General features: G+C 34.4%; 1 protein-coding gene across 4 annotated transcripts in view; it reads right to left on the minus strand.

The window, feature by feature from the left end:
• RNF13 (ring finger protein 13) overlaps positions 1-14,215 on the minus strand; it is a 138,614-nt gene that overhangs the window by 52,790 nt on the left and 71,609 nt on the right. For 3 of the 4 annotated variants that reach the window (XM_033855324.2, XM_019934338.3, XM_019934339.3), the window contains one exon: positions 2,705-2,792. In XM_033855324.2, coding sequence (XP_033711215.1) covers positions 2,705-2,792 — 88 coding nt within the window. Of the gene's footprint in view, positions 1-2,694; positions 2,793-14,215 lie in introns of all 4 variants that reach the window. The other variant, XM_033855325.2, reaches the window with a different exon arrangement.

Consider the following 14,215-nt stretch of genomic DNA (forward strand, 5'->3'; position numbering starts at 1 on the left):
TGACTCACTGAGCTAACCCATCCTATGTCATAGTTGAAATAAGAAACAGATACATTCCTGTATGAAATGTTGGCAAGAGGCCTTTAAAACTTCCTTTTGTGTCCAGATATTAGAACCTCTGCTCTTAGGGGAACACATGTGGCTATGATCTAAGCCTAAAAAAGAGCGATAGATACATGCTTCTTTTAATAAATCTGTGCTTTCCTTTCCTCTACCAAGTAACAGCAAAGATGAAAATGGTAAAGATCTTTACAACATGTTGGATATATGAAATGTTCAAACACATACACACTCAAGGACAGAGCAAAATGTCATGGAAAGTAATCCAAGCAATGAAGTCAAGAACCAAAATTCTGAACAATCTTTGAAATATAATAACTCAGTTGGAACATTTCCATAGCAACAACAGGATTATATGGTCATGTGCTACTTCTAATATTTAGCACACTTCCCTTAGGAACTGATATGATAATCACAAAAAGGTTTTAGTACAAAGACAAAACAGGTGTTATGGGGAACTGACACTTTCATCTTGCAAATTTTTTATTAAAAGCGTGTCAAAAGAGTAAATAGTTTACAAATACTAATCATTGTATTCAACCCAGAACCCTTGAGAAGGTCTTGAGGGTTGCTAAAACCTAGGCCCAGGCCTTCAGCAAAACACACAAAGAGTAGGTAACTTGCTCGAAATTATACATTCAAAACAAGTAGGAGCTCACATTTGAATTCAGGCCTATTTTCAGAGTGTGTACACTTTCTGTTTTGCCAGTAATGTATACAGGTCACAAAAGTGACTAGCCTGGGAGGTACTGTGTAGGATAATAATTGTTTTTTATGGGAGGTGATTAAAGGAAGAGAAGACAACTGTGTCAAATCTGTAGTAAAACAGTACTAGTTTATTTGATAAGTAAAATCCCTTCATCAAGTCCTCTAATTCCTAAACAGTGGTTATCAAACCTTTCGTGAAATGCTAGAACCTCTTAAGGGTACTTCATGCATTCTACAGTTATGATTTAATCAGCTAGAAGATTAAAATAATAATTTAAAATATAAAGAAACTAATGGACTTATCGCTAAGTTTTACTTTTTATATATTGTAATTTTGCCCCAGATTAAACTAGGGGTAAGAAGGAAAAGAGTTCAACTCAACAACAACAAAAAATACTGTCTCATGTTATAAAAAGATTTTTTTGGTCAAGGAATCCAAAATATTTCCTATTGAGGATGCAGTTATTTAAAGTCCTAAATACATTCCAATGGAGTATATCAGTCCATAGCTTTAGGGCTGCTCTTTGCTGCAAACTCTTTCTTGCATATATGACTCAATTCAACTTAATAACAAGAGGTATTATTGTTATATACTAAAAGGAAAACAAAAACAAAATATTTAATCCTGAATGTTGGCAGTGTATTTATTTAGTGTATTCTGGGCTCTGAACCCAATTGCCAATGTGTGTGTGGATCTTCCCACACCATCAAACAACTCAACTCAATTCTGACATTGTCTACCTGGAGATATAGCATCAGATTCCACAGGGTAAGGGTTCGGTCTCACAAGAATCCCCATCCCCCACTTCAGACACCAGCCACAAGTCCAAGCTGTTACCCGTGCTTCTGACCCACCCACCAGCTATGGACTGGAGGTTCCAACAACCCTTACTCCATGGGTTCAATTAATTTGCGAAAGCAGCTCACAGAACTCAAAGAAACATTTTATTTACTAGATTACCAGTTTGTTATAAAAGGATATAATTCAGGAACAACCAGATGAAAGAGATGTATAGGGCAAGGTGTATGGGAAGGGGTGCAGAGGTTCCATGGTCTCTCCAGGAGTGCAACTTTCCCAGCATCTCCACGCTTCCACCAACCCAAAAGCTCTCTGAACCTGTCCTTTCAGGTTTTTACAGAGGCTTCATTACATAGGCATGACTGATTAAACCACTGGCCACTGAGGTCAGGGGGTGTGACTGAAAGTTCCAACCTTCTAATCACCTGGTTAGTTCTCCTAGCAACCAGCCCCATCCTTTGGTGGAGTCCAAAAGTAGTCTCATTAACATAAAAAGACACCTTTAACACTCTCACTAAATTAAGTGAAAGGATATAGCTTAAAAATCAGTCTGATTAAAGCCAGTTATTTCATTAAAATTGGCTCATTTTCCCTACGAGCTAATATTTAGTAAAGAATAAGGAAAGACATTCCCATTTTGAATGGAAAGCTACAGGCATGCCAATATATGTTAAGGGAGTAATAATAACCAACTGGCATTAAGAGAGCACAAGTATGTGGCTTTGAAATTCCATAAGAATACAGTAGCTACTTAGTATTTCTGCATATCCTAAAATTTAACGTTGTGAATCTCTAAATAAATCACAAAAATTCTCCTATGGCATCCTTAACTCAATATGCTTATCTTTATTTAAAGCTTTGGCTTTCCTTTGGTTTTTTACCAAAATAGCAATACATCCTATAAAATGAAACACATAGGTTAAAAAACAACAACGACAAACTTCAGAAAAGAACAAGTCAATTCCACTTATATTGTGAACAAAATTATCTCAAGAGGATTATAAACTGGAAATTATCTTTCTGATGGAGAAGAAATTTTGCTTTTTAAACAGAAAAGAAAAGAAAAGAAATTCTGGTAAGTTTTAGTTTCGAATGATTGGTCAAACAGGAGAGAAGAAAAGTGATACCTGTACTTACTGTCGTTGGATCCCATGCTAATGAGGTCATCAGAATCAACATTGTGAACTATGGCTGCTTTGTATCCTGCTCTCTGTGCATTTAAAACCTGCAAGTCAGAAAACAGTTATGATATGAGCAAGAAAGTGCTTCGTCATAAGGCCCCTCAACTTCAGCAAACATAAATCAACGAGCCCATAACATACAACTAGAACTAGATTATGTATATATACAAGAACAGATCTCAAGTGTGTTCTTGAAACATAATGTGTTTTACAATTGATTATCAAGGACTTCTTTAGATATCTTCTTGATTTCACTCATGGTACTAAATGAAATGAGAGGCAAATAAAGGACAGAGACACAAGCTACCAAACCAAAAGGATCCAAAGCAATAAACCTGTCTGGCTCTAAAGAGGTAGAGACTTGTGATCAGGCTCTTGAGAGTCGTCAGCCCTTGAGAAGTCAAATCTACCTCTGCTACTTACAAGTGCATTAAACTTGGGCAAATTCTTTTTCTTCCTTAATCCTCAGTTTCCCCAACTTTAAAATGAGAATGGCAACAATATTTTTCACATATGTAAAACAATTTTTTAAATGTTTAATACCATGCCTGATACATAGAAATGAATCAAATAAAAGCTATTCTTATTATTAGCATGATCATCAACGATTTTCTTTAAAAGTCCTTACTAAAACTTTGAAAAAATTAAAAATAACTCCAGCTTGAAGTTGCTTACTTTGGTTCTACTAGCTATATAATCTTTCCTAAAACTAGTCTCCAAAATAGTAAGCTTCGCACCATAAGAATATGGCTAGATGTGTGGAAGGATTTTCTTACATGAAAGATCTGAAAAGTATCCACACATGTTACCACACCTCACTTTTAAAATAACAATCTGTTTTAAATAAAAATAAACCCAGACCTAACTCCTTTGGACTGTTTGGTAAAAATGAAGGATCAGATCATTATTTGCATACTGGTTAAATAAAATGAAAATTGGGTATGCAAATATATATATATATATATATATATATATATAATAGTTTTGAATGCTTGAAATACTTTTGAATACTCTGAAAACTATATACATATAATTCTGGATACTTAATATGGTAAGAAACCCTTGAAACTCTGTTTTAGTTATCAGCATAATAATGATTCAAAATTCTACCGTAATTCAATAAAGATAAGACCTGAGTCAAGCTCCAAAGAGGAAGGGAAAGCCCAAAACGTCGAGTTCCTGAAAGTAAAAGGAATGCCCAAGTGTTCAGCAGACTGGATTTGAATGCTAAGTAAGAAAAATGAGGCTCATGTATTCAACCCCAATCAGGTAAGAGTAAAATTCTCTTCTACATTACCACTGACTTCTCTACAACTACCTCATAAATGAAAGCTGGAATTCTCAAAGAGACAATAATGTGCATTAATCAGGATATTTTTATCCTACCACCAAAACCCCTGAATCTGCAGTGCCTCAAAGAATTAATATTTTGTTCAACTTTATAGTCTCTACAGGACCTATGAAATAATATCCTGACAGAACAGGCACTCATGACATATTACTAGAATGAGAAAATTTATAAAATATGTGGTTAAATAGCTCATATTATAACATTACAAACACAAGAGAGAAAATAAGGCAGTTTTTTTTTAATGAATTAAAATAGCATAAATAGTTCACCAACATAGGACCTACTGCTCTAATGTTGGGAATAACAGCAAGAAAACCAACCAGCCAACAAAATTGTTACAAGGAATGTTTTGCAGTCATGCAAAGAAAAGTCAATAATCAAAAAAGTAAGTTTACTATCTTTTGCCTATGTGTACATGTTTTATTTTTAGGTGGATTTTGTTATACAACTAAAATTTAAGAAAATGCCAGCCTCCACAGCCTCTTCTCCGTAGATTTTACTGCTTTCCAAGGGGAGGGGGAAAAAAAATCTCTCAAGAAGAATAGAATAGCTTCTAAACTTTATTTCTTATTTATTACTTATATATTAACCTATTATTTATTCATTATATTATCATAGTAGAACAGACTCCACTTAGCTTTTACTGAAACAAAAGTATACTTGGTTGGGGTTGCTATTAGTTTATCTGATGCTTTAATGACCATTTAACTGTTCCCAAAAAAAGCTAATGAAGTAACTAAGGAGAAATGTTTCTTTCACAAATCCAGAAAACAACTGTTTCCAGAGATACAATTTAAGAAATATAAAACTTATATCGAAAGTTGTTCTCTCCTAATATAAAACTTAAGTTTTACATTTCTTTTTAAAGCCAACTAATACACAAAGTCATTGAAATTACATGATTTAACTTGTTTCCCTGAAAAATATATATTTGTGAGCAAAGATACATGTTAAGATACAGGGTAGGTGGTCTCAGGAACCATGATAAAGTGTATGTAAAGAAACATAGTTCAATTCAGTAAGTGTTTGCTGAATTTACATAACAAGTAAAGTATTGTGTGTTGGGCACAATGCAGAACTCAAAGGTGAATCAGAAACAATCACTATCCTCAGAGATCTGGACACTCATGGATATCCAAACAGATCCGGTGCTTTCTAACCTATCTGCTCATGCTATCATCTCTGCTTGGAATAGGCTTTGTCTTCTGAACGCTTAATCAGCCCTTTAAATTCCATTACCTCCATGAAGCCTGCCTGTCCTGTTCCATGCCCTGTTCCACATGCTGTCCCAAGCACCCATATAACTGCTTCCTGCTTAGTATTTATATCAATTTGTTATCTTATATAGTGCCTTACAGTTGTTAGGGGAAGCACTGACAGAAACCGCCCATCCTAGCCAGGCAAGGTAATAGCCACTTGCATGAGTTATCTCACAACAGGAGATTCTGGTTAGGAACACGGAACTAACAAGCTACCACCAACAGGAAGAATTCGGGAAAGGTCAAAAGGACAGAAGAGACGCCAGTCCACATGTCCTACCAACCTCCCAGAATCCTTCTTGATGGAATTCATCTTGGCTGAGTGATGCATGTGCCACCAGGAAGGACCCTGAGTCAGAATGACTGGCCGGAGACAACCCAGAAACTAACCCCATCACCATAAAACCCGAGACTGTGAGCCACACGGCAGAGCAGTCCTCCTGGATTCCCTGACCCTGCTGCTCTCCTCCCAGGCACTCCCCCCCCAACCCCACGAAAAAGTCTCTTGCTTTGTCAGCACGTGTCTCTTCAGACAATTCATTTCTAAGTGTTAGACAAGAGCCCACTCTTGGTCCCTGGAAGGGGTCCCCCTTCCTACAACATACTTACGCATTATATGTACCTTCCCATTTACAAAACAGGCCTTCATGGGGTCCTTAAATATTCTGCAGTCTATGTGTGAATTTTTCCAGTAAGAAGGGACAAAATAATCATCAATTTTACAAGAGGCTTTCTGAACTGCAAATTGTTAAGAATGTAAATTAATGGATTTACAACAATCTGCTATGTAACTAAATCTAGTCATTATATTCTTAAAACTGCATTGAGCAGCTGAGGAAAACTGTTTCTTTCACACATCCAAAATGCAATTGGTTCCATAAATATGATATAAAATTATATCAATATCAAAAGCTGTTCTCTAATAAAATAATAAAATTACTTAAATAGAAAATGACTAAAATAGGAAGGAATTCTGTAAGCACAAATGTGAATTACAAAAAATAGAAACATGTTTTCAAAATTTTAACAAGAAGGCTTCCCCAAGGTTTTTGTTGTTGTTATTGATTTTTTAAATAATGAAATTAAATAAAAGAAACACATTAACATATGGATCAACAGGCTTATGAATACAAACAAGGAAAATATATCCATGTTATGAACTATAAAAATCATGTGTCAGTCAAATTAAATTACATTTTTAACTAAGCAGCAGCTGGTATTTTCAAAAACACATGAGGCAGAAATAAGACCTAAATCATTCAGTATGCATGTGCAAGGTTTCACATTCATAAAATGCAACCTCAAACACGTTGTCAGATGGAGGCAAAGAACTCAAAGATTCATAAATAAAAAGCGGGCACAGTTAACAAACCTAAATTCTAAAACAGCCATCAACACTGAAAATTGCATGAAAAGGCCTTCTGAATTGAACTACAAATCTGCCTTTTTAAGGAAACTGATTAGGGAGCCATTAGCTCAAATTGTGGTAAATGTACTAGTTTACATCTAATCAACAAATTAGCTGCAATTAAATTACGTAGACCAGGTAGCACCTAACCAAGAGTTTTAAAGAAATATGGGACTGCTGTCTTGTTATTGTAAATAGCCAGTATGCCAGAAGATAGCGGACTGCTAATGGAAGAGGCTTCAATAAGACATGTTCTAAAAGGAACCCTGGGAATGACACAATAATTCATCTTATTTCCAGACTGGACGAATTGGTAAAACACTAATAAAAGAGGCATTGTAAGAAGAAAAAACTGATTGCACTGTCAAGATGTGCATAGTTCATTAATGACATAAATGTACACTAATCTATCCTTGTTCTCAAAAAGATAATAAAACCAAAATCCTGCTGCCTTAATGGAAATCACAATACTAGAAATCTAAATTTATATTTTAAAGTATTGCCTTAAAAATTAACAAAAGATAATTTTTTCATGCATCTCAGTAAAAATGGTAATTATCAGAAAACTAAGCCTGACATCATCTTGAAAAAAGAGGTGTGAAAAATAACATTTAGAGCATTATGAATGCCAGACTTCATGTTTCTTAAGGAACTACCTTGTTTATTGGTATATATCTCAAGCCTACAAGAATCTCTCTCATATAAATACTTGTTTAATCAAACTAAACTACAACTAAGATAACTATTACCCAGTCTTACCCAGAAAGATATATGCCACAAAAATGAAATTTCCTTATATTTATTGCTTAGTTCCCCCTTAAAAACATGCCAAAAATTTTACTTCAGTCATTGTAGATAAAAATTTTTCTAAAACATTTTCCATTTTCCTAGCTGTCTCAATTAAAAGACACCAAATGCGATTTGACCTTTTCCAGTGACTTGGGGATCATCATGAACATGCTTTACTGGACCCTAGCGGGTTTTTCTCCTTCATGTTAAGTGTCAATGTCACTTCCTCTCTCTCTGTGCTTAGACTACCAGTAGTCATTCTAACCTTGCTCCACCCTTATATTCTTTTTTTTTTTTTGCGGTACGCGGGCCTCTCACTGTTGTGGCCGCTCCCGCTGCGGAGCACAGGCTCCGGACACGCAGGCTCAGCGGCCATGGCTCATGGGCCCAGCCGCTCCGCGGCATGTGGGATCTTACCGCACCGGGGCACGAACCCGTGTCCCCTGCATCGGCAGGCGGACTCTCAACCACTGCGCCACCAGGGAAGCCCCACCCTTATATTCTTTTCTATAATAGAGAAACAAAGAAGTAAACCTGATAAGAATTCTATTCTTTAAACAAAAAATTAAGTACATAAAAAGTTCCAAGAAAAATCGGGAAAAGTATATGGTTTCAAAGCTGAAATTTTGTGACATTTGTTATGGTGGTACAAAGGCATGTTTCCGTCTCTTATTTTAGGTTATGTTCGAGAGCGTTGACCTTTTGATTTATGGCATATTACAAATGTACATGTTTATTTATTATTTAGGCTTAAAGATAAGTTGTATTTATTTCGTTAGAAATTCTGGTGGTAGGGCTGGTAAAATCTGTGTTTGTATGCAAAGCCATACTTACCTGTTTCAAGTAGAACAGAAAACAGAAGCCAGAATCCTTGGAACTTTAAAAATTAATTAAAGATTTTATGTTATGTCCCAGTGGCAGCATTTTAAAGTCAATCTTAGTACATGGGAAAGCAATTTTTAAATATCGAGGGTATTGAAAACTGTAGGTAATAAAACAATTTAGTGGACCTGGGTGAACTTTTTTAATAAAAGGAAATTTCATTTACCAGAGTATCATAGCTAATACAGGTAAGGACTGTTTCATGAAACTTTATTACAGGCTGCATGTTGTATATGTACTGAGGCATGAATAAAAATAAATTTCTTAATGTGGGTTGCAGTCAAAAAAGTTTGAAACCCATATAGTGAGTTTTTAATGTTCTGTAGGTTGTCTGCAATCAGAAAAGAGATTTGTGCTTTTCCACTCATTGCAACAATATTATTCTGTAACATACCATCACAAAATCAAGGTCATTAACTTTCAGGTCTTTGAATGTGGCTGTTTCTAATGAAGTTTTAATATTATATCTAGTACATGGTTAATACTAAAGATTAAAACCAAAAATGATACTTTTTTCTTAGTGACATTAAGAAAACCCAAATAAACCTTTATGTGTAGCTATTTCTGATGTTTGCTATTGATTTAAAGATGTTTTTCTTAAAAAGAAAAACTTTTACTTTTATATAAAGAACTAAACCAGTTAAACTATATCAGTTAAAAGCTGTCTAGATTTTTACTTTTGAGAATTGCAATTTAAATTTAACAAAGGTATCCATAAAATATTCTCTAGTTACCTATGTACTGACTATATTAAAGTGCAAATTAAAATGAAGGATCCAACCTAAGTTCATATTTTTGGATACTGATAGGATTCATATTCCAATCAAATCTTAATTATTTCTCATCCTAACACAGCAGAAGCTCCATTTTAACCCACCCACCACTGTTAATAAAGCTTTTTGGAAGAAACTGTTGTGCAACAAAAGGATAAATCGAAACTTGCTATCAGCCTACTAGGAATTTCCAAGTAATGACAAGGATTCATACTGCACTTGAAAAACAACTGATGAGGCAATGAGACTTTGATGCTCAGCGCCACCCAGTGACAGATCTCTGAGCATACTTCTCCCTTTACTGCCTACTCATTTTGATGTTCTAAGCACTATACTGTAAGCTCAGCACACAGAACTGCATAAAACATTAAGTCCTACTCCCAAGAAACTGAAGTGAGAAAAGATACACCCATGGTGTTTTTTTAGGCTAGAATCAAGCGAGAGAAAGAAAATATTACAGGGCAAAAAGAAAGAATCTATAGTAAAGAAATAGGAAATGCATAGTACTGTTGGCTGGGGTTTGCCCTGGCCTCAGCAAAGAATCTTTCCTATCACAAGCTTTTCAAACACAAGACAGAAAACGAGCAGCTTTAGTTAGCGATCACTTTGTGGTACACTTGACATCACTTTATTAAAACATTTGAAATTATTGTAAAAATATCCCAAATAGGAAGCTCCTTCATGAAAATAAGATATTAATACTAGTTTAACACAATCTGTAAATAAAATAAAATCTAAAAGATTTACCTAACAAAGTCTTCAATGAAGTCTGGTTAAAGTAATTAACAACATTAACTAATTAACATTAGAAACAGGTCTCTCTTAAGCTGAAGAGTACTCAGATATTTATTTTACTATTTAAATTGTACATACATACATTATGAATACCTTTTCTGTGAATGCTATGTTTTAAAACACAAAGGTAAAAAGCCAAAACAAAAAAGCATAACACAGATACTGATGGTTTTGGAGCCTGGCCTCTTCTGTCCATCTTGGCTATACAGTGGGTTTTGGCACTTCCAGCAATCTGAAAACTGAAGCTTCACTTTACTGTCCAACCTCTATGGATCCTCTGCAGAAAATGTAGTATAACTCTGCTTCTAAATCTTTCCAAATGCCAACTGAAAAAAATTCTCTGGAAAACATTTTCTTTACTTTCAGAACTGGCAACAGAAAGCAACCATGACTCAACCATCAGCCTGGGCACAAACTACCCTTTTTCCCAACTTGGATATCTAACACAGAAAGAAAGTTGTTTTCCCTATAAGGGAAAGAGATGAATTAACGAAATTAATGGGGGACTTAGAGAATAGAGATAATTTTCAAAACCTAGCTATGATCTTCTTTCATCTGAAGTAAGAAGAAATTAAGAAGTAAAATCTCTTTCTCAAATGATCAAAGCAAGGCAGATGAGAATGGAACAACAGTAGAGAATTCAGAGTGTGAATGTAAAAACTGTTAATTCTATCTACAGGATAAAAATTCCTGGAAACATTACAGTACAGTAGGGAATAATCAATTGTTGAAATAAGATCCAGAACTGTGGCAAGCAATCCTGCCAAGATTAAATCCAACATAATTCTTTCCTACAGGTTATTTTAGGATCACTACAGGCCATGTTGGGAAGAGCTACTCTATGGAAGACGGTATTAGACCCTAATGACGTTTTCACTCTCATTAATAGGACTTCAATGACATAAGCCATCTTTCCCTCTTTCTTTAGATCCCATCTTTCTTCCTTAACTAGACATTCTTCATTTAATGTGTATCTGAGTAATATGAATAACTTGATTTTGAAGCAAAACAATGTGTGTGGAATCTATGACAAAGGAGGTAAGAACGTACAATGGAGAAAAGACAGTCTCATAAATAAATGGTGCCGGGAAAACTGGACAGCTACATGTAAAACAATGAGATTAGAACATTCCCTCGTACCATATACTAAAATAAACTCAAAATGTATTTGAGACCTAAATTTAAGAACCGAAACCATAAAACTCCTAGAAGAGCACACAAGCAGAACACTCTTTGACATAAATCAGACCAGTATTTTTTGGCTCTGTCTCCTAAGGCAAAAAAAATAAAAGCAAAAATAAACAAATGGGACTGAATTAAGCTTAAGGCTTTTGTACAGCAAAGGAAATCACTGATAAAACAAAAAGACAACTCACTGAGTGGGAGAAAATATTTGCAAATGATATGATTGATAAGGGGTTAATATCCAAAACATATGAACAGCTCATACAACTCAAAATCAAAAACAAACAACCCAATTTAAAAGTGGGCAGAAGACCTGAATAGACATTTTTCAAAGAAGACATACAGATGGCTAACAGGTACATGAAAAAATGCTCAACATTGCTAATTTTCAGGGAAATGCAAACGAAAACCACAATGAGATATCACCAAACACCTGTCAGAATGGCTATCGTCAAAAAGCCTACAAATAACAAATGTTGACAAGGACATGGAGAAAAGGGAACGCTCCTGCACTGTTGGTGGGAATGTAAATTGGTGCAGCCACTATGGAAAACACTATTGAGGTTCCTCAAAAAACTAAAAACAGAACTACCATATCATCCAGCAATTCCACTCCTGGGAATATACCCAAAGAAAACGAAAACACTAATTTGAAAAGATATGTGCATCCCGATGTTCACAGCAGCATTATTTACAATAGCTAAGGTATATAAGCAACCTAAACGTCCGTCAATAGATGAATGGTTAAAGAAGATGCGCTATATAACTGAATATTATTCAGCCATAAAAAAGAATGAAATTCTGCCATTTGCAACAACATGGATGGACCAAGAAAGTATAAAGCTTAGTGAAATAAGTCAGACAGAGAAAGACAAATACTCTATGTTATCACTTATGCATGGAATCTAAGAAAATAAAACAAATGTATATAACAAAACAGACAGATTCACAAATATAGAGAACAAGCTAGTGGTTACCATTGGGGACAGAGAAGGGGCAAGATAGGAGTATAGGATTAAAATAGATAAGCAACAAAGATATATTGTACAGCACAGGGAAACAAAGCCAATGTTTTATAATAACATTATGAAGTATAATCCTTAAAAGTTTTGAATCACTATGTTGTACACCTGAAACTAATATAATATTGTAAATCAACAATACTTAAAAAAAAAAGAATGTGTGTTGAAGAGCTATGTAAATTAAGTTACTGGCATTACATTCTTTCATGAGGTTAGGGTAAAGTACATGTAATTTACTGTTTTTCATCTTTTTTATTTATTGAATGTTACTTTCCCAGTAAAAGAAGAGAATTTGCTTTGTTGTTTTAATACTGAATAAATTTGTATATAAAGGAATCTAATTATTAAAACACAGATATTTTTATCAAAGGGTAGAAGAAAGGAATAAATGAATAAATTAAAGAACTAGTAGCACAAAGCTGTCTGAACCATATATGGGTAGAAATGTTTCCATCCACCGAGTATTATTTAATTAATGAAAACTTTGATACAGGATTCTGAAGTAGATTAGTAACAAATGCTATAAGTTACTTTGTAGAAATACAGAAAAGAGTAAGAAAACTTAAATAATTATATTAGATGATTCTGAGATATTTGAGAATTTAATTTCTACTCAAGCTCGTATCTACTTGCTTATTAATACTACTGAAATAAAAGTGCAGTTCTGAGAATACCATGTAATGTATCAGCCTGGAGGCCTGAGAGAGAATAATGAAAGGTAAGCCTAGAAAGAAAAACTGGATGCCTATTTTGTAAGATGATAAAATTTCACTCCAAAAATTTTATTCCTTGTTATTATGATAATAAAGTCACATAAATAATCCAAAAAATGTTTACTTTAACTTTTTAATTCTCATAAAAATTGGGACCTAGAGAAAAATGTTTGTGGAATAAATGAATATCTAGGTTTAGAAATATTTCCAAGAGCATTAAGTGAAATGAACATGAAGCCAATAAAAGGTTCCAATAATACTGTTTATTCCCTAATCCAGTTAAATTTAATTGTAAGCCCTTAGGATTTTCTTAATTAGTTCATTCAGCAAATATTTATTAATCATCTACCAAGAGCCATACAATGTATTAAGCATCTGAGTTGTAGAATCTAAAACACTCTCTTTTCCCTCACAGAGACTGACATGGGATTAAATAAGTAATATATAAAGGAAGAAGTGATCTATTCTGCCTTGAAGAAAATCAGGGAAGGTTTCAGATAGGAGATGAAACTTCATCTTAGACCTAAAACAAAGTCAGATTTCCCAGACAGACAAGCAGAGGGGAGATATTCCAGATGAAGGACATGGTAGAAACCAAGACAGACAGGGAGAGACTGCTCAGCACATAAGGGGATTTGTAAAGTCTTGACAATTAAGGTAAGGGGACAGGCAAAGTACAGATGTGACTTTAGACAGAGACAGAAGTCAGGTCAAGTAGGGGTTTGTACCCCAGCTAAGTTTGGTAAAAGTCACATTCCAACAGAAAATGAGTACCAATATATTCCTTATCATCTTTAATCCAAATGTAACTCCATCTAAGCCCCCCCTCAAAAAAATGTAGAGGGAATAATATCTAAGTCCTTTCAGCCTCCTGCAGCTATATTTTTCAAAAATAATCACTAGGAAAAAAAAAATAATCACTAGAAAATGGTAACATAGAAGTAAAGAGGTCAGTTTTAAATGTTGGTGAGTCACATTGATTAAAGAAAAGGGCCAATTTGCAGATAGTCATACAAAGAGAAGACTATTGAAATGATTACTCAACAGCACATTTACTCTAAAACGTAACCTCACGTGAGTTGAATTTTTAAGATCAGAGTATCATAATTTTGATCAAAATTTTATACCTTAGGTAACTTAGAGCCAGGTTTAACATCATGTGGCTTTGTCTCTACTACCAACATGTGGAACTGTAACCAAATATATTGTTCTTTAAAAAGTAACTTTCGCTTGTTGATTGCAAAATACAGTTCCATAAACAAAACCCATATATATATATATATATATATA

Source organism: Tursiops truncatus, chromosome 4 (genome assembly GCF_011762595.2).
Source record: "Tursiops truncatus isolate mTurTru1 chromosome 4, mTurTru1.mat.Y, whole genome shotgun sequence".
Classification (NCBI taxonomy): domain Eukaryota; kingdom Metazoa; phylum Chordata; class Mammalia; order Artiodactyla; family Delphinidae; genus Tursiops; species Tursiops truncatus.